This window comes from Lepidochelys kempii, chromosome 8, assembly GCF_965140265.1.
Source record: "Lepidochelys kempii isolate rLepKem1 chromosome 8, rLepKem1.hap2, whole genome shotgun sequence".
Lineage (NCBI taxonomy): Eukaryota > Metazoa > Chordata > Testudines > Cheloniidae > Lepidochelys > Lepidochelys kempii.
In genome coordinates this window covers 70,594,621-70,611,967 of record NC_133263.1, presented here as the reverse complement: position 1 = coordinate 70,611,967, position 17,347 = coordinate 70,594,621, and the positions used below count along the sequence as shown (strand labels likewise).

At 40.8% G+C, this 17,347-nt stretch overlaps 1 protein-coding gene across 2 annotated transcripts; it reads right to left on the bottom strand.

The window, feature by feature from the left end:
* Positions 1-2,206: 2,206 nt before the first annotated feature.
* On the bottom strand, positions 2,207-13,252 carry VCAM1 (vascular cell adhesion molecule 1). 2 transcript variants are annotated; one of them, XM_073358221.1, is made up of 9 exons: positions 13,108-13,252; positions 12,138-12,413; positions 10,630-10,950; positions 9,627-9,899; positions 7,886-8,152; positions 6,891-7,157; positions 5,252-5,518; positions 4,247-4,510; positions 2,207-2,917 (listed from the first exon to the last, which is right to left on the bottom strand). In XM_073358221.1, the coding sequence occupies exons 1-9, from the start codon at positions 13,157-13,159 to the stop codon at positions 2,757-2,759; spliced, it is 2,148 nt and encodes a 715-aa protein (XP_073214322.1). In that variant the 5' UTR covers positions 13,160-13,252; the 3' UTR covers positions 2,207-2,756. The 2 variants fall into 2 exon arrangements, with proteins under 2 accessions (XP_073214322.1, XP_073214323.1); XM_073358222.1 differs by lacking the exon at positions 6,891-7,157.
* Between the last annotated feature and the right edge of the window lie 4,095 nt (positions 13,253-17,347).

Sequence of the window (17,347 nt, the reverse complement as noted above, 5' to 3'; positions counted from 1 at the left end):
TCAAAGCCAGTCCGCCGCTTGTTCAGGGAAAGCCCATTGCACGCTGGACTGGTTTGTTTACCTGCCGCGTCCTCAGGTTTGGCTGATCGCAGCTCCCACTGTCTGCGGTTCACTGCTCCAGGCCAACGGGGGCCGCAGGAAGCGGCGCGGGCCAAGAGACATGCTGGCTGCCCTTCCCGCAGCCTCCATTGGCCTGGAACAGCGAACTGTGGCCACTGGGAGCCGCGATTGGCCAAACCTGCGGACACGGCAGATAAACAAACCGGTCCGGCGTGCCAGGGGCTTTTCCTGAACAAGCGGTGGATTGGCTTTGAGAACCACTGCTCTACACCAAAGATCACAAAACATTCAGGTTACTCCCTGTCCCAGGAGACCAATCACTTACCGCAGGTCAATTGGTATCTTAGAACTCAGGCCAAAGACAATAGTGTAGCCAAATCTATAGTAAACTATCTAAGGATTTATTAACTAAGAAAAGAATTACATACGTACAAATGAGTTAGTCTATGGTTTTACAAAGTGATAATGTTGTAGTGATCTGTCAGCTCTAAATGTCTTTTAGGGCTAACCCAGGTTGATCCTGCGGATCTCAGATTCTGTTTCGTAGCTCTGGCCCTGTAAGAGTCAAACAGCAAAAGAGATGGAAAAAATTTCTTGTCAGCTGTTTTTATTTCCTTCTTCCAGAATTCAAGCTTATGGGACAAGCCCTTTTGCACGTAGCCTCTTTATGGGTGCAAGGGGATAATTAACACTGTCTTTGTATTGTGATGTTCCACTGTCATGCACTTATTTTTGATAGGCCTTCTTGAGGGGCAGTAGATGATCCCTCCTGCCTGGGTTCACAGTTTGTATAGTTACAAAGCAAAAAAAATGTTATGGTATAACATGATAAAGAAATTATCTGTGATGTTAAGGCATGCAGCAACTTACAAGCATTTCATAAGGAAGGTCTAAACACATTGTTATAAGTTCAATACCCTCTTAACCATACTAACAGAGAGACAGGTTCCCAGCAATTAATTTTTCAGGGCTTGGCTGAGACCTAAAGCCTTGGCACCTGGCCTGCCAGCATCACAATGATGCCACAGAGACTGTGGTCCCCCTTTCCAAGCAGAAGGGAGAGAACCTGTGTGAAGTTCTAGGGAGCAATTTCAACTCTGAGAGGCCCAGCCAGGCCCAAAGTATTGTTAAGAAGAGATGACCCTGGCAGACTTTTTACTCCTTTGGAGTTGTGCTCCAGGCCCTGAGTCCTGCTTTATCACATGCTTCCTTAACTAGGGAAGATCATTTTCTCTTCAGGATTGGCAGAAGCAGCATGTTAGGTGCCTTTTACATAGATTAACAGACTGGCATCTCTTCTTTTATTCTCCTGACAGAAATTTCTAGTACCCAGGACTGCTTTGTGACAACTAACCCGTAACACTTACTAAGTCCATGGCAGCTGCTGCTTTTGTGTTGGTGCCATTTGTAGAATGTACACATTAACTCCCTGAGTTTTCCCTCATACAGGCCAGTCTGTGTCCTGGATCTCATTATTGCCACACACACCATACAAGATAGAAAACAAAATGAATAAATACACCACCTAGTTTCAGCATTTTGACCACTTTGCTGTTCAAAAAAATAAGGATTAATAAGTGGGAATATAGCAAACATACATGTTGCATCTCACTATTACCCAGGCATTGGTTGGGAATTTCAACTCAATAAACATTTCTATGAACAAAAATACTGCACTGAGAACAGGAGACAGTGAAAGATTTAGAAATTTCATCTAAATATGTTAGGTCAATTTTTTTTTTATGATGGGTCTAATAAATTCTGTGTCTATTCAATAAGAGTTGAATATGTGTATTGGAGCCTTATTACCATTTATGATTAACAGCAATACCCCAAGGTGGATTTACTTTAGTGTGAAAGTTTATAAAGCATGTCTATTTAGAGTTAACTTCTAAATTATGGGCCTGCCCACAGTGAAGTCAATGGAAATCTTGCTATATACTTTAAAGTGACAAGACCCCAAATAAATACCATACCATTGCTACATGTATATCACACATGCTACAGTTGATTGTACCTTTAGCCCAAATAGATACTTGCTGAATTACATTTATAACTGTTACATGCGTATCAAAAGTTTTGGCACATTTATTAAACAAATGTTTAAAAGTTTTTAATTGACTCTAAAGGATTTACATTTGTGACAATTAATTAGAAACAAAAAGCTGAATTCTCTTCTTATTTATACTATGCAGTTTTAGTGGAGCCAATGGAGTTATGTTGGTATAACTAAGAGGAGGACCTGGAACACATTACATGCAGTAGGAAAGTACCACCAACAAACATTTACACACACTATATTTAAAACACTCACTATTAAATAATGCCAAAATAGTCTAATCAGTTAAAATAGTGTTGATTTATATCTCAGGAAACAACATTTCTATATACAGCTGCAATAGCACATTGAAATTTCCAAACTGGTGTTCACTTGAATATGTTTATAATACATATGTACAGGAAATGGGATACTATCTACAAACTTCGCACTTCAAAGAACTCTTCTTGTTGAGCATGCTTCAATAGGGAAGCGATTCATCTGTTTCTAAGGTAGTGTCTTATTTTCCCCTCTAATGTAAAGGGTGTTGTATTTATCACAATACAGACCATTTTTTCATGTTTTTCACATGACAGTGTTACAAAAAGTCACTTGCATGTCATATTATGTCATGGAATGAAGAAAGTTAGTCACTCGCTTAAACATTTGGTTTCGGTGTGTTTACAGGACTGTAGGATCCATTTATCTTTGCTTTCCTTGACATGTAAACCAATATTGTAAGTGCAGGGATTGCCATTGTTGATAAACAAGAGAGCACAACAATCACAGGAATCATTAAATCTGTTTCTTTCACTATTTCTGCAAAATGAGAGAGAGAGAGGAAAAAAAGAGGAGACAGAAGAAGTTGATTAAAAACTGTTACAAGTAGATGTATGCACATCACTGTAAAGGCAATGCTACTGTTATGTCATCTTCCTCTCCTCCAGCTTTGAGCATCTTATCTGACCCCATTGAATTCTTTCACTGGATTCCTATCTCTTACTGCATCAAATTCAAGGTTTTGTCCACATTTACAAGGCTCTCTGTAATCTTGGTACATCTACATCTCTGATCCCATTTCTCCCTCTTTCCCCTTCCTACCCTCTTTCCAATCTGTTCATCTTTCTGTTGCCATCATCTCCTGACTCCTCCCACAATGGATTCACACTTTTTATAATGCAGTTCCCTATGCCCAGTGGTGTCTATCGGACAAAGATTTGCACAGGGGAACTCTAGCTTTCCTGAGCTCCACTTACGCTCACTAATTCAGGGTATCTTAGCAAGTGCCCCTTAGTACTGTGCTCCATGATGTTCTCCCCTGGAGCTCCAAAATGAATGTGAACATGTGCATGATATAGTCTGGGGCACTGGAGCAGCTGTTCCACATGGATCCTGCTCTGAAAGAGCTATCGTCTCATGTTAACAGCTAAGACTGTGTGAATTGACTTTATTATGGTTTTAGTTTCTCATTTTTCTGAGTGGAGCAGTGCCCCCAGCTATTGCAACGGGACAGACCCTACTGCCTTCAACTGGAACGCTCCCCTGGTTCTCATCTGCATCGCACTCTCCATCCTCCTTCAAATCCCTTCTTAAAACCCACTTCTTCAAGCAATCTGTCTTACATTCTCATCTTCAGTAAACACCCTCTCTAATCAACTTAATCATTGCTTAGTGTCTTACGTAAGTTCAGGCCTGTTTGGCATAGTATATAATAAAGGGTGTTGTAAGCTGACTGCTCCAGGGAGGACCAAGAGGCATTCTCCCTCAAGCAGATAGAGTGCCTCCAGCAGCTCCCTAGCACACAACAAGGCACCCTCTACCTCCTTTTGTGGGCTGCAGGCTTCTTCTCCCTATGTGCCAATCTTGCTCTGCAGACTGGTGCATAGAGGAAGTGGGGCTATCCCTGCCTTCTCCCCACCTCCCTTGAGCCACTGTGCCACTTTGGGGTAGCATTGCCAAGAGTATCAGTGCTGTATAGGAGGCTATTACATTACTGATATTCACTAGTGAACTGTTCTGGTATGTTTTTCACCACTAACCAGGGTATATCTATGCGTGGGTGAACAGTACACTAGCTGTGCTAACAGCAACCTTTCAATCGTTGGAAGGTAACAATACAAGTAAGTTCAAAGCAACACACATGCCTACCTACAACAGCTATCTCAATCACATCAGTGTTATTTCCAGTCTCATTGCAAGCAACCAGGTATGTGTCTGTATCAGTTTTGATGACTCTACAGAGCGTAGAGGTTTCATTCTGTGATGAGAGGATGGTCGTGTTGCTTGGATGGATCTTTTGTGGGACAGTCTGTGGAGGTAAATTACTATAGGTTGTACTCATAATAGTGATATTTTCCCCTTCATCAACATTGTCTGATGGAGATATTAACTCTGTAGTATTCTGGGGAGGAACTAAAAGGAAAGAAAATGTAGGGTAAGATTTAAATGCACATGTAGAGACTCACAAACTACAGCAGGTTCTCAGGGCCTTAATTCAGTTGAATGATTCACCAAAATTTTTTCTTAAAATCTACTTGATCACTAGCTAAAGGTACTCTCTAGTCTTCACACAAGGCTGCTGGCAGGAAAGATATTTTATTAATTGATGGACGTAGCACACTTCACTATACCGAACTTTTTTTCTTTCTTTTTTTTTAATTTAAAGTGATTATGTATATTCATGAAAGAAGAAAAATAGACAAGCATGGCTTCTGAAGTCCTCATTCTACAGAATAGGCACAGAAAAGGCAAAGACAAAAGATCAGAGGCTAAAAAAGAGCATGTCTGCCCAGCCTTCAGACATGTGAGAAAGTCATTAGCATTCCACTGTTTCAAACCTTGTTTTGAGGGACCCCAGTGTAAGGGACTGTTAAAAGATTTTGGAAAACAATTGTTTTCTGATGTCTGAATCTTTCTGGAGAACAGCCCTCACTGTTGATGTGTTCCTACTAATTATGTATGACAAGACCCTAGGTAACTCACTACATGACACACACGACATTAAAATCCTAGGGAATGACAAAAAATGACCCCAAAATCTAGAGTCTGAAGAAATTGGCTGATATTTTAGACCATGTTTTATGCCTTTAGCAGAACCCCCTCCACCCCACACACACACATTTCATTAACATAGAGAACATTATGTTAACTGACCTTTGACATCAAGCATTCTGTTTTTAAATTGCTGTCCCAACTTGTTGCTGGATTCACATTCATACATTCCTGCATCCTCTAGCTGAGCCCCATCTATGGTATATCTGCCACTTTCGGACACAAGCACTGTGTCCGCACCTCCTGTTTTCTTCCTCAAGATGATCTGAACAGCCGGAATACCTTCAGATGTGCAAGAGAAGGTAACACTGTCTCCTTCTTTTACAGTGTCTGAAGGGAAAACTGAAAGCATTGTGTCTTTTGGTGGAACTGCAAAAAAGTAAAGAATGAGGGGAAGGCAGATTAGTTTACAGAAGTGATCCCTGGGCAATACAGTGTTACTGTACAGTAAACACAAGTAGCAGAGCAGAGGCAGAGAAACCAAAATATTACTGAAAGGCCACTTGTGATTTTTTTTGTAAATTGCTATTAATACAATAATTTATGTTATCAATTAATAATAAGCAACAATACTACGCACTTATATAGCAGCACTGTCAATTTGGCACCTTTCAGGTTTACTAAGTTCATTAAAGTGTGTTTCAGAGTAACAGCCGTGTTAGTCTGTATTCGCAAAAAGAAAAGGAGGACTTGTGGCACCTTGGAGACTAACCAGTTTATTTGAGCATAAGCTTTCATGAGCTACAGCTCACTTCATCGGAGCTTATGCTCAAATAAATTGGTTAGTCTCTAAGGTGCCACAAGTACTCCTTTTCTTATTAAAGTGTATGTGTATCTACCTACCTGTCTAGCACCAAGATAAGGTAAGTAGAGTTATATAGTTAAAAAATTTTTTACCCTTAAACAAGTTCAGGTTTAGTTTGCTTTGCATCTCTGATGAAGGTCAGGGTCAGAAGTTTTCCTCAAATGGGCTCCCTCATCCCAAGAGACAACCAAAAGAATAATAATCTCTCCCTGCACAAAAGCCCAAGCAGCCAAGTTTTCAGTATGAAATGCAGCAGGGCATGGGAGAATAGGATTCACAACCCCAATCCACAGGCACTCCCTCCAGACTGGTCATTTAGAACCAGCATCCCCTCGACACCTTTTACATGCGGGCACCTGAAGCCAGGCCAGAACTCTAGCTGCTGTGTGCAGGGAATATAGAAGCTCCCCTGTGTGGCTGCTTAACACAACCACCTCCCGACCCCCGAGGCAGAGGCACTATTGTATGTCTACACAGCCCATGGCAGTGAGCCTTTCAGCCTGGGCTGACAGCCTCAGGCTCGTGGGGATGTGCTACCTCTTAAAAATCGCTGTGCGGATACTGTGGCTTGGGCTGGAGCTTGGGCTCTGAAGCCCACCTCTCTCCCTAGGGGTCAGAGCTCAAGCTTCAGGCCAAGCCACAGTTTAAACATGCTGCCACCACAGCTATTTTTAGTGCTGTATCTCAAGCCCTGTGAGCCTGAGTCTGTCGCCCCAGCGTGGAGGCTTTCTGCAGGCTGCCAGTGGCTGTGTAGTTGTACCCAATGGGGCTCTAGTGATTCAGAGAGCTTTGCATGAGGTAAATTTTATCTGTAATGATTAAGGGCCATTCTTGACCTCACAGAAGTGAAAGGCAAAATTCTCACAGATTTCAGTCTGAGCAAGATTAACCCTAAAGTTTCGAAGCAAGGCTTACAATGTATCATGTTGTACACACCTTGAACAATTAAGTTCACAGTTTTTTTCTCTCTTCCAAACTGGTTAACTCCTTCACATTCATAAAGCCCCAAGTGTTCAGCCTTTATGTTATTTATAGTCAAAGTTGCATCTTCAGAAAGAAACTGCAACTCTCCACTGATCAAATGCTTTGTCCAGGAGATCTTTGGAGTTGGATTACCGTAGCTAATACATGTCATTATCACAGCTTCCCCTTCTTTCACTGTGGTGGAGGGGGTGACAGAGATTGTCGTATTTCTTGGTCCATCTAAAATTATTAATAACAGGAGCAATGAGAGGGTTCTTTATTAGGTGCTAGATTGTCAGCCTGGACACTGAAATCCCCTATTTATCCTCAAATCAAATACAGCACAGATAGCTTTGGAGCTTCAGTGCAAGCCCTCCTTAGCCAATGTGCCTCAGTCCTGACCAAGAGGGTATGTTTATATGGGTGGGAGGGCAGTACTGTCTCAATCCCCACTCAGTACTTGACCTGAGACTGCCATCACTCTGAGGGCTAAATGGGGACAGGCCTTACACACTGCACATTGGGACGATTCCCCTCTCCTTTTGTACAGCCCCTATACGGGCCACTCATTCACAGCCCCTGTGCTCAGGGGACTGCGGAGGATGTGACTGTGTTACTTCTCCCCAGGGAGCAACTCACCAAAAAGTGCGTGGGGTAGACCAGAGGTAGGCAGAAGCATGGTTCTGTTCTGCTCTTCATTCTGGCCAGCCACACAGGGAGGGAGGAGTACACTGCATCCAAATTATGGTATACCTCCCAGGGCAACTGTGGAGTTCCAGGGGGCATTCTGTCTTAAAGAGATAATGGCCTGCTCCAGGTCTCCCCTTACTATGGGCTGTTCCTAACAGGCTCAGTTCACTTCTTAGACTTGGTTTTATTTTGAGGATTATATCCAGCAACGAAGTAAATGATGAGCAGTTCACAGAACTATTTTATTGGGTCATAGGAAATGCATAATTTACACTTACATTCGACGCTAAGTTCTGCTGCCATTTTGCTTTCCCCCAGTGCATTCTCTGCTTCACATTCGTAGTTTCCTGCATTTAGGAACGTCACACTTGAGATGTGGACAACTCCATCCTCACTATAAAGCACAGTGTCTTCACTGTCAGATTTTCTCCTTAAGACAATCCTGGCAGAAGGGTTGCTTTCAACAGAACACAGGATGGTAACATTATCTCCTTCTTGAACAGTTGTGGAGGGTTGTATGGAGAACTCTGTAATTCTTGGTGCCCCTGCATGAAAAGAGGGAAGGCCTTTCTATTAAAGGAGAAATAGTTACCAAAGTAATACTGGGTTTTAAGAATGTGGGTGGCAGACCCCCTACATTGTCACATTTCTGCCTGCAGTCAATTGCAAGTACCAAACTGGGCCCTGATCCTGCAATGAGTTCTTTGGGTGTGCAGGGATCTGTCCAGAGGATGCTTATTACAGGATTGGGGCCTTAGAGGCTAGAATGACACCCCTTGGGAATTTTAACCATGAATTCTATTGTATATTTTTTTTGTGTGATGTTGCTGTCCAGATGTAGTTAAACTGGATTCATTATAGGGATAACATTATTGTGTTCACCTCCAGTCAGACATGTGAATCACATTATGAAATTTCCTAATAGTGCTGTATGGGGTTGAAAAAGAATTAATAAATAATGGTGAAGCAAGGGACTCTGACTTGTCAATGTCTGATTGTTTTGATTGAGGCAATGCACCCAGGTCTCTTGGCAACCATCTTATATTTTAAGTAAACAAATAAATATTATAGGGAATGATCCTGCAGTTCTTTTTCAGGGACTGAATCTGTATTTGAGTTTTGCCAAAGGCAGGACCTACAGGACTGGGCCTGTCATAACAGAATTGTATAATACAATTACAATAAGGAAAAGGAGAATTTAATTAAAAGGCATAGGGATAGGTGAAAAGATTGATTTTCAGGTGAGATTTCAAAGAGGTAGTCAATGAAGCAGATAACAGATGACATCTATAATTCATCATATTTTAAACTTTGCTGGAGGAAATAGTCTCTAAAAGACTATTCTGAGCTCAGAAATTCATAGCTTTCAAAGATAACGTTTGACACACAATTTATTTAAATGTCAGATGGCTCAGCAGGTTTCATAGGACAAAGTCACATATGTTTGCAGCCTGGCTGCATACATAAACCACCTGGAAACATAATTAGCCAGAAGATTTTGGGAGCAACACGGGGCTCCTGGGCAATGTGCTGCACACAGCTAGTTGTATAATGGCATTCCAGTCTTAAAGGAGGTTATTGTCCCTTACACGTTTAGGGTGATTACCATATTCACATGGAGCTAGAGAGGCTGTTAAATGCCTGTTTCGGAGGGGACACTTAAATGTGGGTTGGGTAAGTCACCCAGAGGACCTGGGAGAAATCATACCCACACTGGGCCATTGACTGGGGGAGCTATGTATATGTTTATCTTAGCTTGAGAGTAAAAAGAGAGAAGCAATGAAACATCAGGCATTCTAATGAGAGAAACATCAGACCTTACAATGACAAACATGACTCCTGAATAGCAGTAGCATATCTATAGTTGACTCCTGAATATACAGTAGTGAGGACCCTGAAATTTCCCAGTTCCATTATTTCAGGGTCCCCACTCTTTTGTTCATTCAGGAGTCACCTGTAGATCAGTTGAAATTCTATGCTTCATAGAACCAGACAAGTCAAACTCTTGCAGGCTCATACCTTGTACAGAAATGACCACTGTTGCTCTCTCTGTTTTATTCGTTGCGTCATTCATGGCTTCACAGATGAACAGCCCAGAATCACTCATCTGGGCATGTGGAATGATTAGGGTGTCATTGTCTATAATGTGCTGCACACTTGAATCCTCTAGCTCTTTTCCCCAAACAATCCTTGCTGGTGGATTACTTGTAGTCCTGCAAGTGAGCATTAGCGTTTCCCCCTGCGTGGTTATGTTGCTTGGAGACACAGTGATGTTAGCATTTTGTGGACCAACTAGAAGAAAACAGAAGAGAAAAGCTCAATGAGCTAAGTTAATGACACATGCGATCCTTGTCTGAGGCTAAATGATCTCAGGGAAACACTTCAGATATTGGGAAACATTTCAAAAGCTGTGATGTCAATGGGACAATAGAACAATTTTCCCAGAGAGCTCAGTGAGGAATCAACACTAGAGGTTTTCCAAGAGGAACTGCTTAGAGCAAAATTCTGCTCCCTAATATATGCATGTGGATCCCATTGACTAAAATGGGAATTACATGGGCATTCAAGGGAAATTTTTCAAAAAAGCACCTCTGCTTAGGCAGTTATTGCTCTCTCTGATTCAGACTGTGTGTGTTTGCCCTCTGACTGAATTCTGCACCAGCTACCAAAGAAAAGGAGAGAGGAATGAGCCACAATGGTGGTGCTGAAGGTTGACATGCATAGCTATTTTTCACTGTTACTGAATGCAACAGTTAACTTTAACAACCCCGGGTGCTCCATGTGGAGAATGCTCGTTGAAGTCAATGGTTATTCTTCACATGAAGGGATTACAAGACTGTGCCCAGAGATGATATGACCTAAGGGCCATGTCCTATCCTTGATCTTTGTACAGTACAAAAGTCACTGACATCAGTGTGAGACCCAGTGTGGATCAGGAGTACTTTTGTTTATATTCCTAACTTTGTAGCCCTGGCCCATGAATCCTAATTTGGTTTGAAACCCCTAATATAAATATACTTACAGTTTACACTCAATCTCTGTGAAGTCTGTCTTTTCTTGGGTTCAAATTCCATTTCATCAATCTCTAATTCAGCCACACAAGTAATCTCTTTCCCAATGTCTTCAAAGGTGGGGATAAAAGTCAATGTCAGACTTTTTGTCTCTGTGGTTTTGGTGCTTACTTCCTCATAAAACTCTTTCATGTAAAGAACAGATCCATCTTTCTCTAGCTGCAACTTCAAACGCTCAGAAGGATACACTTTGGGAACCATACAGGTGGCACTGGCTTTTTCCCCAACATTCAGGGGTGTGCTGATCTCAATGACTGGTGCACTGGGAAAAGCTAAAAGAACAATACTAGTTACTTTTTACTAGAGACAGGCCAAAGAGACAACCACTGAAACTAGAGCCAGAATTCAAACACCCTCAAGTTCACGTGTTCACAACCTGGCTTTTGATTTAGTCCAGTACAGTCATGAAATATGGGTCCATATTTTGGGGTTTTGACCCTCCAGACTCTTTCCCCACACACACTCAGAGTTGGAGGTCTTAGTATCTGGGGTATAGATTGGATTAATCTTTCCTTTTAATACATGTCCATGTTAAAAACATCATGGCATTTTATGAAAAGATAGAAAAATACTGATCTTTTTTCACTGATAGAATTAGAAAATAACAGCTAACATATATTCTAAATTAGTGACAGACAGCAATAATACTGTTCTTGGAAATAATTGGAATAAAAAGGCATAGCGTGTGCTGTATCTTCATTTAGAAGGCCCAGCTTCTATTAATTTTAATTATTATCCCCAGTAGCTATTGAATGTGGCTCCCAAATAACAGCAGCTACCATTAAATGTAAAGACCTTCCCATACCAAGCCAAAATATTAAGGTGTATGGGACTGATTTGTTCCCAACAAACTCAATGGCAAAACTGCTATTGGTTTTAGTGGTGTAGAAGCATGCCTTGTATCTGCAGCTAATATAGTGGCAGGCAGAGTGAGTTTACAAAATCCCTCTAATACGAGTCAACTCCTGCTCACTTCACAAGAGAAGGCCTGTTGGAGTCAATGGAGAAATTTGCATCAGTAGGGCGGGCAGGATTTGGTCCTAAGGGCCAGATCCAATACCCACTGATATCAACAGAAAGACTTCCTTTGACTTCAGTGGGCTTTGGATCAGGCCCTTTATACTCAAATTTTCCCCAAACATTTCCACCCAGAGGATATTTTTTTCAGCTTTTTGAACACTTCAAGTGGATTATCTTCTGGCTTTCATATGCTTTGAGGAAAACACCAAGAGCACATAAAACCAGGAAGATTAAATTCACTCTAGGGAGCCTAGTTCAAGATGCCTAATAAGAAATCCCTGCACCAATCTATGACCCCTACCAGAAAATATATGTTTAAACCATACCAGAACTGTTGTGCAAGGGATATAATTGACCCTCCACTGTAGGAATGATTAGTCACATTTATTATGAATGAGCATTGCACCAATGTCACATGTAAAGGGAACAAATCACTTACAGTAAACGTCAACCTTGATGCTTTTTTCTTTTTTCACATTGTCACAAAATGCACTGCAGAGATACTCATGGTCATTCCCAAAGCCAACAGGATCCATAGTCAAGGTGGAGCTGCTCCCGTTATTGTACACTGACCCACCGAGGGGATTGTCCATCTGGGTTCTCCAAGAGAAACTTGGGGATTCACAGCCAATTGTACTACAGGTCAGCTCAAGTTTATCTCCAATCTGAGCAGCAACGTTGTATTCAGGTGTAACCTCAATTTCAAAAGCTTTAGCTGAAAAGGGAGAAAAATGCAAACTCAGCAGCATTCATTGCTCATGTTCTCCTTTGCACTAGCAATCTACTATGGTATATGAGATTATTAAAGCCTGCCTGATGTTTTACTATTTTTAAATTAATAGTTGCATACGGAAAGTTAAACTAATAATACTTAGTACTTAAATAGTGCTTTCCATCTCCAAAATACTCTATACACATTAACTAATCAACTGATGAACAATGTAAATCCATTGAAGTCAATGGAGCTACATGACTTTACACCAGCTGGGATCTGTCTCTAAAACTTTGCAGTAGACTAATAGGTAAATAAGTTACCAAGGGAGGTTATAGAATCACCTTCACTGCAGATATACTGGACTGATACTATACTTGACTGATATCTATCAAGGATGCTTCAGGGATAATAAAATCAAACCTACAGTGATGTGCTAGAGAACTCTGATTCTGTGATTCTATTGTGCAATAAATTTTGTAGCAAACTAAATTATAAAATGATTGCATTACTACAGAATAGTCAGTGCTGAATACAATTTTCTTGCTATTTAAACAAAACATCTTAATTGAGATTAACAAATTTTTATTTACTGAAATATAAAATAATTTTCCGTAAAGAGAAATGATTCTAAAATAAAGGAAAATTCAAATTAATTACAACAATTAATTAATGAAGTAACCAAACAAAAACTCACAAGTCACAAACACCAGTAAAAGCACTGTCACTGATGGAATTATTCTTCCCATTTGTCTAACTTTTTGCAATTGCTATATAAAGAAAAGAAAGCAAGCTCCAAATCCTGGATCTCTGTTCTCTCTGAAGAAACACCGCGTGAGTCTGCAGCTCTGAAAATGACAGTTGTAACAGTTACTCAGCTCTTTATAACCATTCTGGTTCAAGCAGAGTGTAGGAAATCCCTAGATGGGGAAACCCACAGCGCAGTTAGGAAAAATCCCCCTGTAGGCTATGTAGCTGGTTTCAGCGCCCTCTGCTGCTCTCAGACACAGGATTACAATGTGTCTTTTTCAAACTAATTCCAAAACTGAACTAGCAAAATAAATGGTTTCAGAGTAACATCAGAGATGGAGAATATCAAGAACAATTCAGATGAGAAAAATCTTTTTAAGCCCAGGATAAAATTAATTATTTTAGCATTTTTATTGCATATCACAGGTATAAGGAGCAAAATAAGGACCTGATCGTGTAAATGGTTGGTCATGTGAAAGAAGCTATTCATGTGAGAAGTTCCACTGAAGTCAATGGGACTATTCACCTAGTTAAAGTTACTCACATGCATATTTTTTGCATGATTGGGTTTTATGGGGACAATCCTGCAAACGCTTGAGTAATTTTACTCAAGTGAGTTGTCCCTTTGAAATCAGTGGGACAACTTGCATGAATAAAGCTACCCAAATGCCTGTGGGTTTGGGGATTAAGCAATAAAAATAAGGAAACATGGCTCTAAGTCAGGTAATGAAGGACTAGAGATGAGCTCAAACCAAAATCTTGAATCCTAACACCCCAGCTCCAGCTCCAGTCTTTCAGGCTCAGACCAATCACGTACAGCTGAATAGAATGAGTGTTGGACTGAGTCTGCTGGTTCCAGTAGGGCAACCGAACAGATACATTATTTTTAATGGCAGCTAAAGGGCAATTGCCCCTAAAATGGTTCTTTTTTCTGGGACTCCACTGATTGATTTTCCCCTAGATTGTCGATCTATTTCTGCAATCATATGTTGTCCTATTTAAATAATGGACTCAAAACAGCTGAAAATTTTCAGGTTGTTAAACTGTAGGCAGATTAAAAAAAAGTTGTCTTTTTTTCTTTTAAAAGAAGCAATTTAAACTGACATCTTCTAGCTTTCACGCCCTTACTCAGTAATAGGGAAAGAGTAAAGATGTTATGTGAAGGAATGAACACAATGTTCCTATTTTCAGTGTTTTTGTTCCAGCGGTGATATGAAGCTAGTCTTGTGCAAAGGATATTTTTGGGGACAAGTGCTGGCTGGTAGGAAGATGTCATTAAAAACAAAGTAAAAGCAGATTTTCTGTGTCCAGTTTAAACTGGGAAAATGCCACTAATGCAAAAAATTGAGAAGCAGAATTTGCAGAATATAAAGCAGATGTTGCTTACTAATTTTTGTAGAGTTCAGTTTTTTATTTAGAGGGCATGTCCTTAATTGCCAAGTACAAGTGGCAAGAAATCCAGGATAAAAACATAAAACATCCGTTAAAAATGTCTATGATTAATTAATTAAATTTGATATGTGATCATTTAACTGATAAGCTAATTGTTGTAAAATGTGGCTATGTATTGCTTATTTCATCTCTGGTCCTGATCCAGGTAGCAAGTAATAATCTGCAATAAAATAAATGAGAAAATATAGAAAAAATAAACACAAAGTCATAAGCCCCAAATATAAATAACAGTGAGCAAAGAAAGGTCCCACACTGAAGTCCTACTTTTTGAGTTATGTAGGTCATGAGGTTAACACATTATTCATTGGTTTCAGAGTAGCAGCCGTGTTAGTCTGTATTCGCAAAAAGAAAAGGAGTACTTGTGGCACCTTAGAGACTAACCAATTTATTTGAGCATAAGCTTTCGTGAGCTACAGCTCACTTCATCGGATGCATAAAGTGGAAAGTACAGTGATGAGATTTTATATATACACACAGACCATGAAAAAATATACATTGTAAGGAGAGTGATCACTTAAGATGAGCTGTTACCAGCAGGAGAGTGGGGTGGGGGGAGAGAAAACCTTTTGAAGTGATAATCAAGGTGGGCCATTTCCAGCACATTTCCAGCAGTTAACAAGAACATCTGAGGAACAGTGGGGGGGGGGGAATAAACAAGGGGAAATAGTTTCACTTAGTATAATGACTCAACCACTCCCAGTTTCTATTCATGCCTAAGTTAACTGTATCCAATTTGCAAATTAATTCCAATTCAGCAGTCTCTCGTTGGAGTCTGTTTTCGAAGTTTTTTTGTTGAAGGATACTCACTTTGAGATCAGAAATCAAGTGACCAGAGAGACTGGAGTGTTCTCTGACTGGTTTTTGAATGTTATAATTCTTGACATCTGATTTGTGTCCATTTATTCTTTTAAATAGAGACTGTCCAGTTTGACCAATGTACATGGCAGAGGGGCATTGCTGGCACATGATGGCATATATCACATTGGTAGATGTGCAGATGAACGAGCCTCTGATAGTGTGGCTAATGTGATTAGGCCCTATGATGGTGTCCCCTGAATAGATATGTGGGCACAGTTGGCAACAGGCTTTGTTGCAAGGATAGGTTCCTGGGTTAGTGGTTCTGTTGTGTGGTGTGTGGTTGCTGGTGAGTATTTCCTTCAGGTTGGGGGGCTGTCTGTAGGCAAGGACTGGTCTTGTGAGAGTGATGGGTCGTCCTTCAGGATAGGTTGTAGATCCTTGATAATGCGTTGGAGAGGTTTTAGTTGGGGGCTGAAGGTGATGGCTAGTGGCATTCTGTTATTATCTTTGTTGGGCCTGTCCTGTAGAAGGTGACTTCTGGGTACTCTTCTGGCTCTGTCAATCTGTTTCTTCACTTCAGCAGGTGGGTATTGTAGTTGTAAGAATGCTTGATAGAGATCTTGTAGGTGTTTGTCTCTGTCTGAGGGGTTGGAGCAAATGCAGTTGTATCGTAGAGCTTGGCTGTAGACAATGGATCGTGTGGTGTGGTCTGGGTGAAAGCTGGAGGCATGTAGGTAGAAATAGCGGTCAGTAGGTTTGCGGTATAGGGTGGTGTTTATGTAACCATCGCTTATTAGCACTGTAGTGTCCAGGAAGTGGACACTCCATTATTCATTGCAGTTAATAATGGTTTCATTTTACACCATTCAGGTGAGAGCAGTAGCAGCAGATACAAGGAATACTTTTCATGTAATGTGCTCCTGCTGGTCCCTAGAGACCATGGCTTTAGCAGGAGCCATTTTTCCAGGTTCTCTCCTGACTGCAGCTGTCCCTGGAATCCCCCTAAAGGGAGATTTTACAGCACAAGTTAATACACTCCCTGGAACGCCAAAATGACTGTACATTGTAATAAATGCATAAATCCCAGTAAGAATCTTAATATTATGTCCAAAAGAGGCAACAGAGACTATGTATATAAACATCACAGATAATAAACACACCAACACAAAAGGAGTGTAATAACTGGTAGGAAGCAAAAATTAGCTCCAAAGAGAACATGGACATCTAGGTCAGAAAGGTGAAGGAAACCAGAAATATAGCAGAGTTAAAAGAGACAACCCACTAATTACCAAGAGAACCCTGGAAGAAGGAGACACCTGAGCTCAGAATCCCTAACCTGAAGTGAAGACCATGGAGTTTGTCATTGTCATGGTAGACAAAAAAGAAAAATCCTCTCAGGAAATGGGAAGAGAAAAGGTTATGGAGTAGAGTCCTTACATGCTTGAAAACCCACAAATCACAGAGCACAGAATGTGTGCAGTGTACAGACTGAGTAACGGTGCTTCGACTCAACCAAAAAAAAAAAATTTTTGAAGGGGAAGTAAAATTCCCCTTCTTCGTAAAATTGCTGATACATGCTTTGTCATCACTACAGAGGAGAGAGGTCATACATATGGTGATTCCAAAATCTGGACTGTTCAGATACTTCTAATGTAGATTTCCATGAAGGGCATGTCCTCAGTCCCCAGGAATGAAATAGCATAAAAGTGGTAGGGCATGTCGGTACGCTGAAGGCATTGCAAAGGAGAGCTATAAATGCTGTGAGATCTTTTATCAAATAACATGGAATGGGCAGTGTCAGCCTGATCGAACTGCCTTTAAACTCAGTGGGACACTTTTGATTGACTTTGAAGGGAGCTGGATCAGGCCTTGAGCTGGTATGCCAGGCCCTGAGCCAACTAGACATCAGCAATATATTTAGCAGAGAGAGCAAAGGT

Coding starts and splice junctions, on each gene's coding strand:
- VCAM1 (XM_073358221.1), bottom strand. CDS start 13,159: ATGGGAAGAATAATTCCATCAGTGACAGTGCTTTTACTGGTGTTTGTG. Junction 12,414..13,107: donor TTTACTGGTGTTTGTGACTT/GTGAGTTTTTGT, acceptor CTCCCTTTTCAG/CTAAAGCTTTTGAAATTGAG. Junction 7,158..7,885: donor AGCAGAACTTAGCGTCGAAT/GTAAGTGTAAAT, acceptor TAATAATTTTAG/ATGGACCAAGAAATACGACA.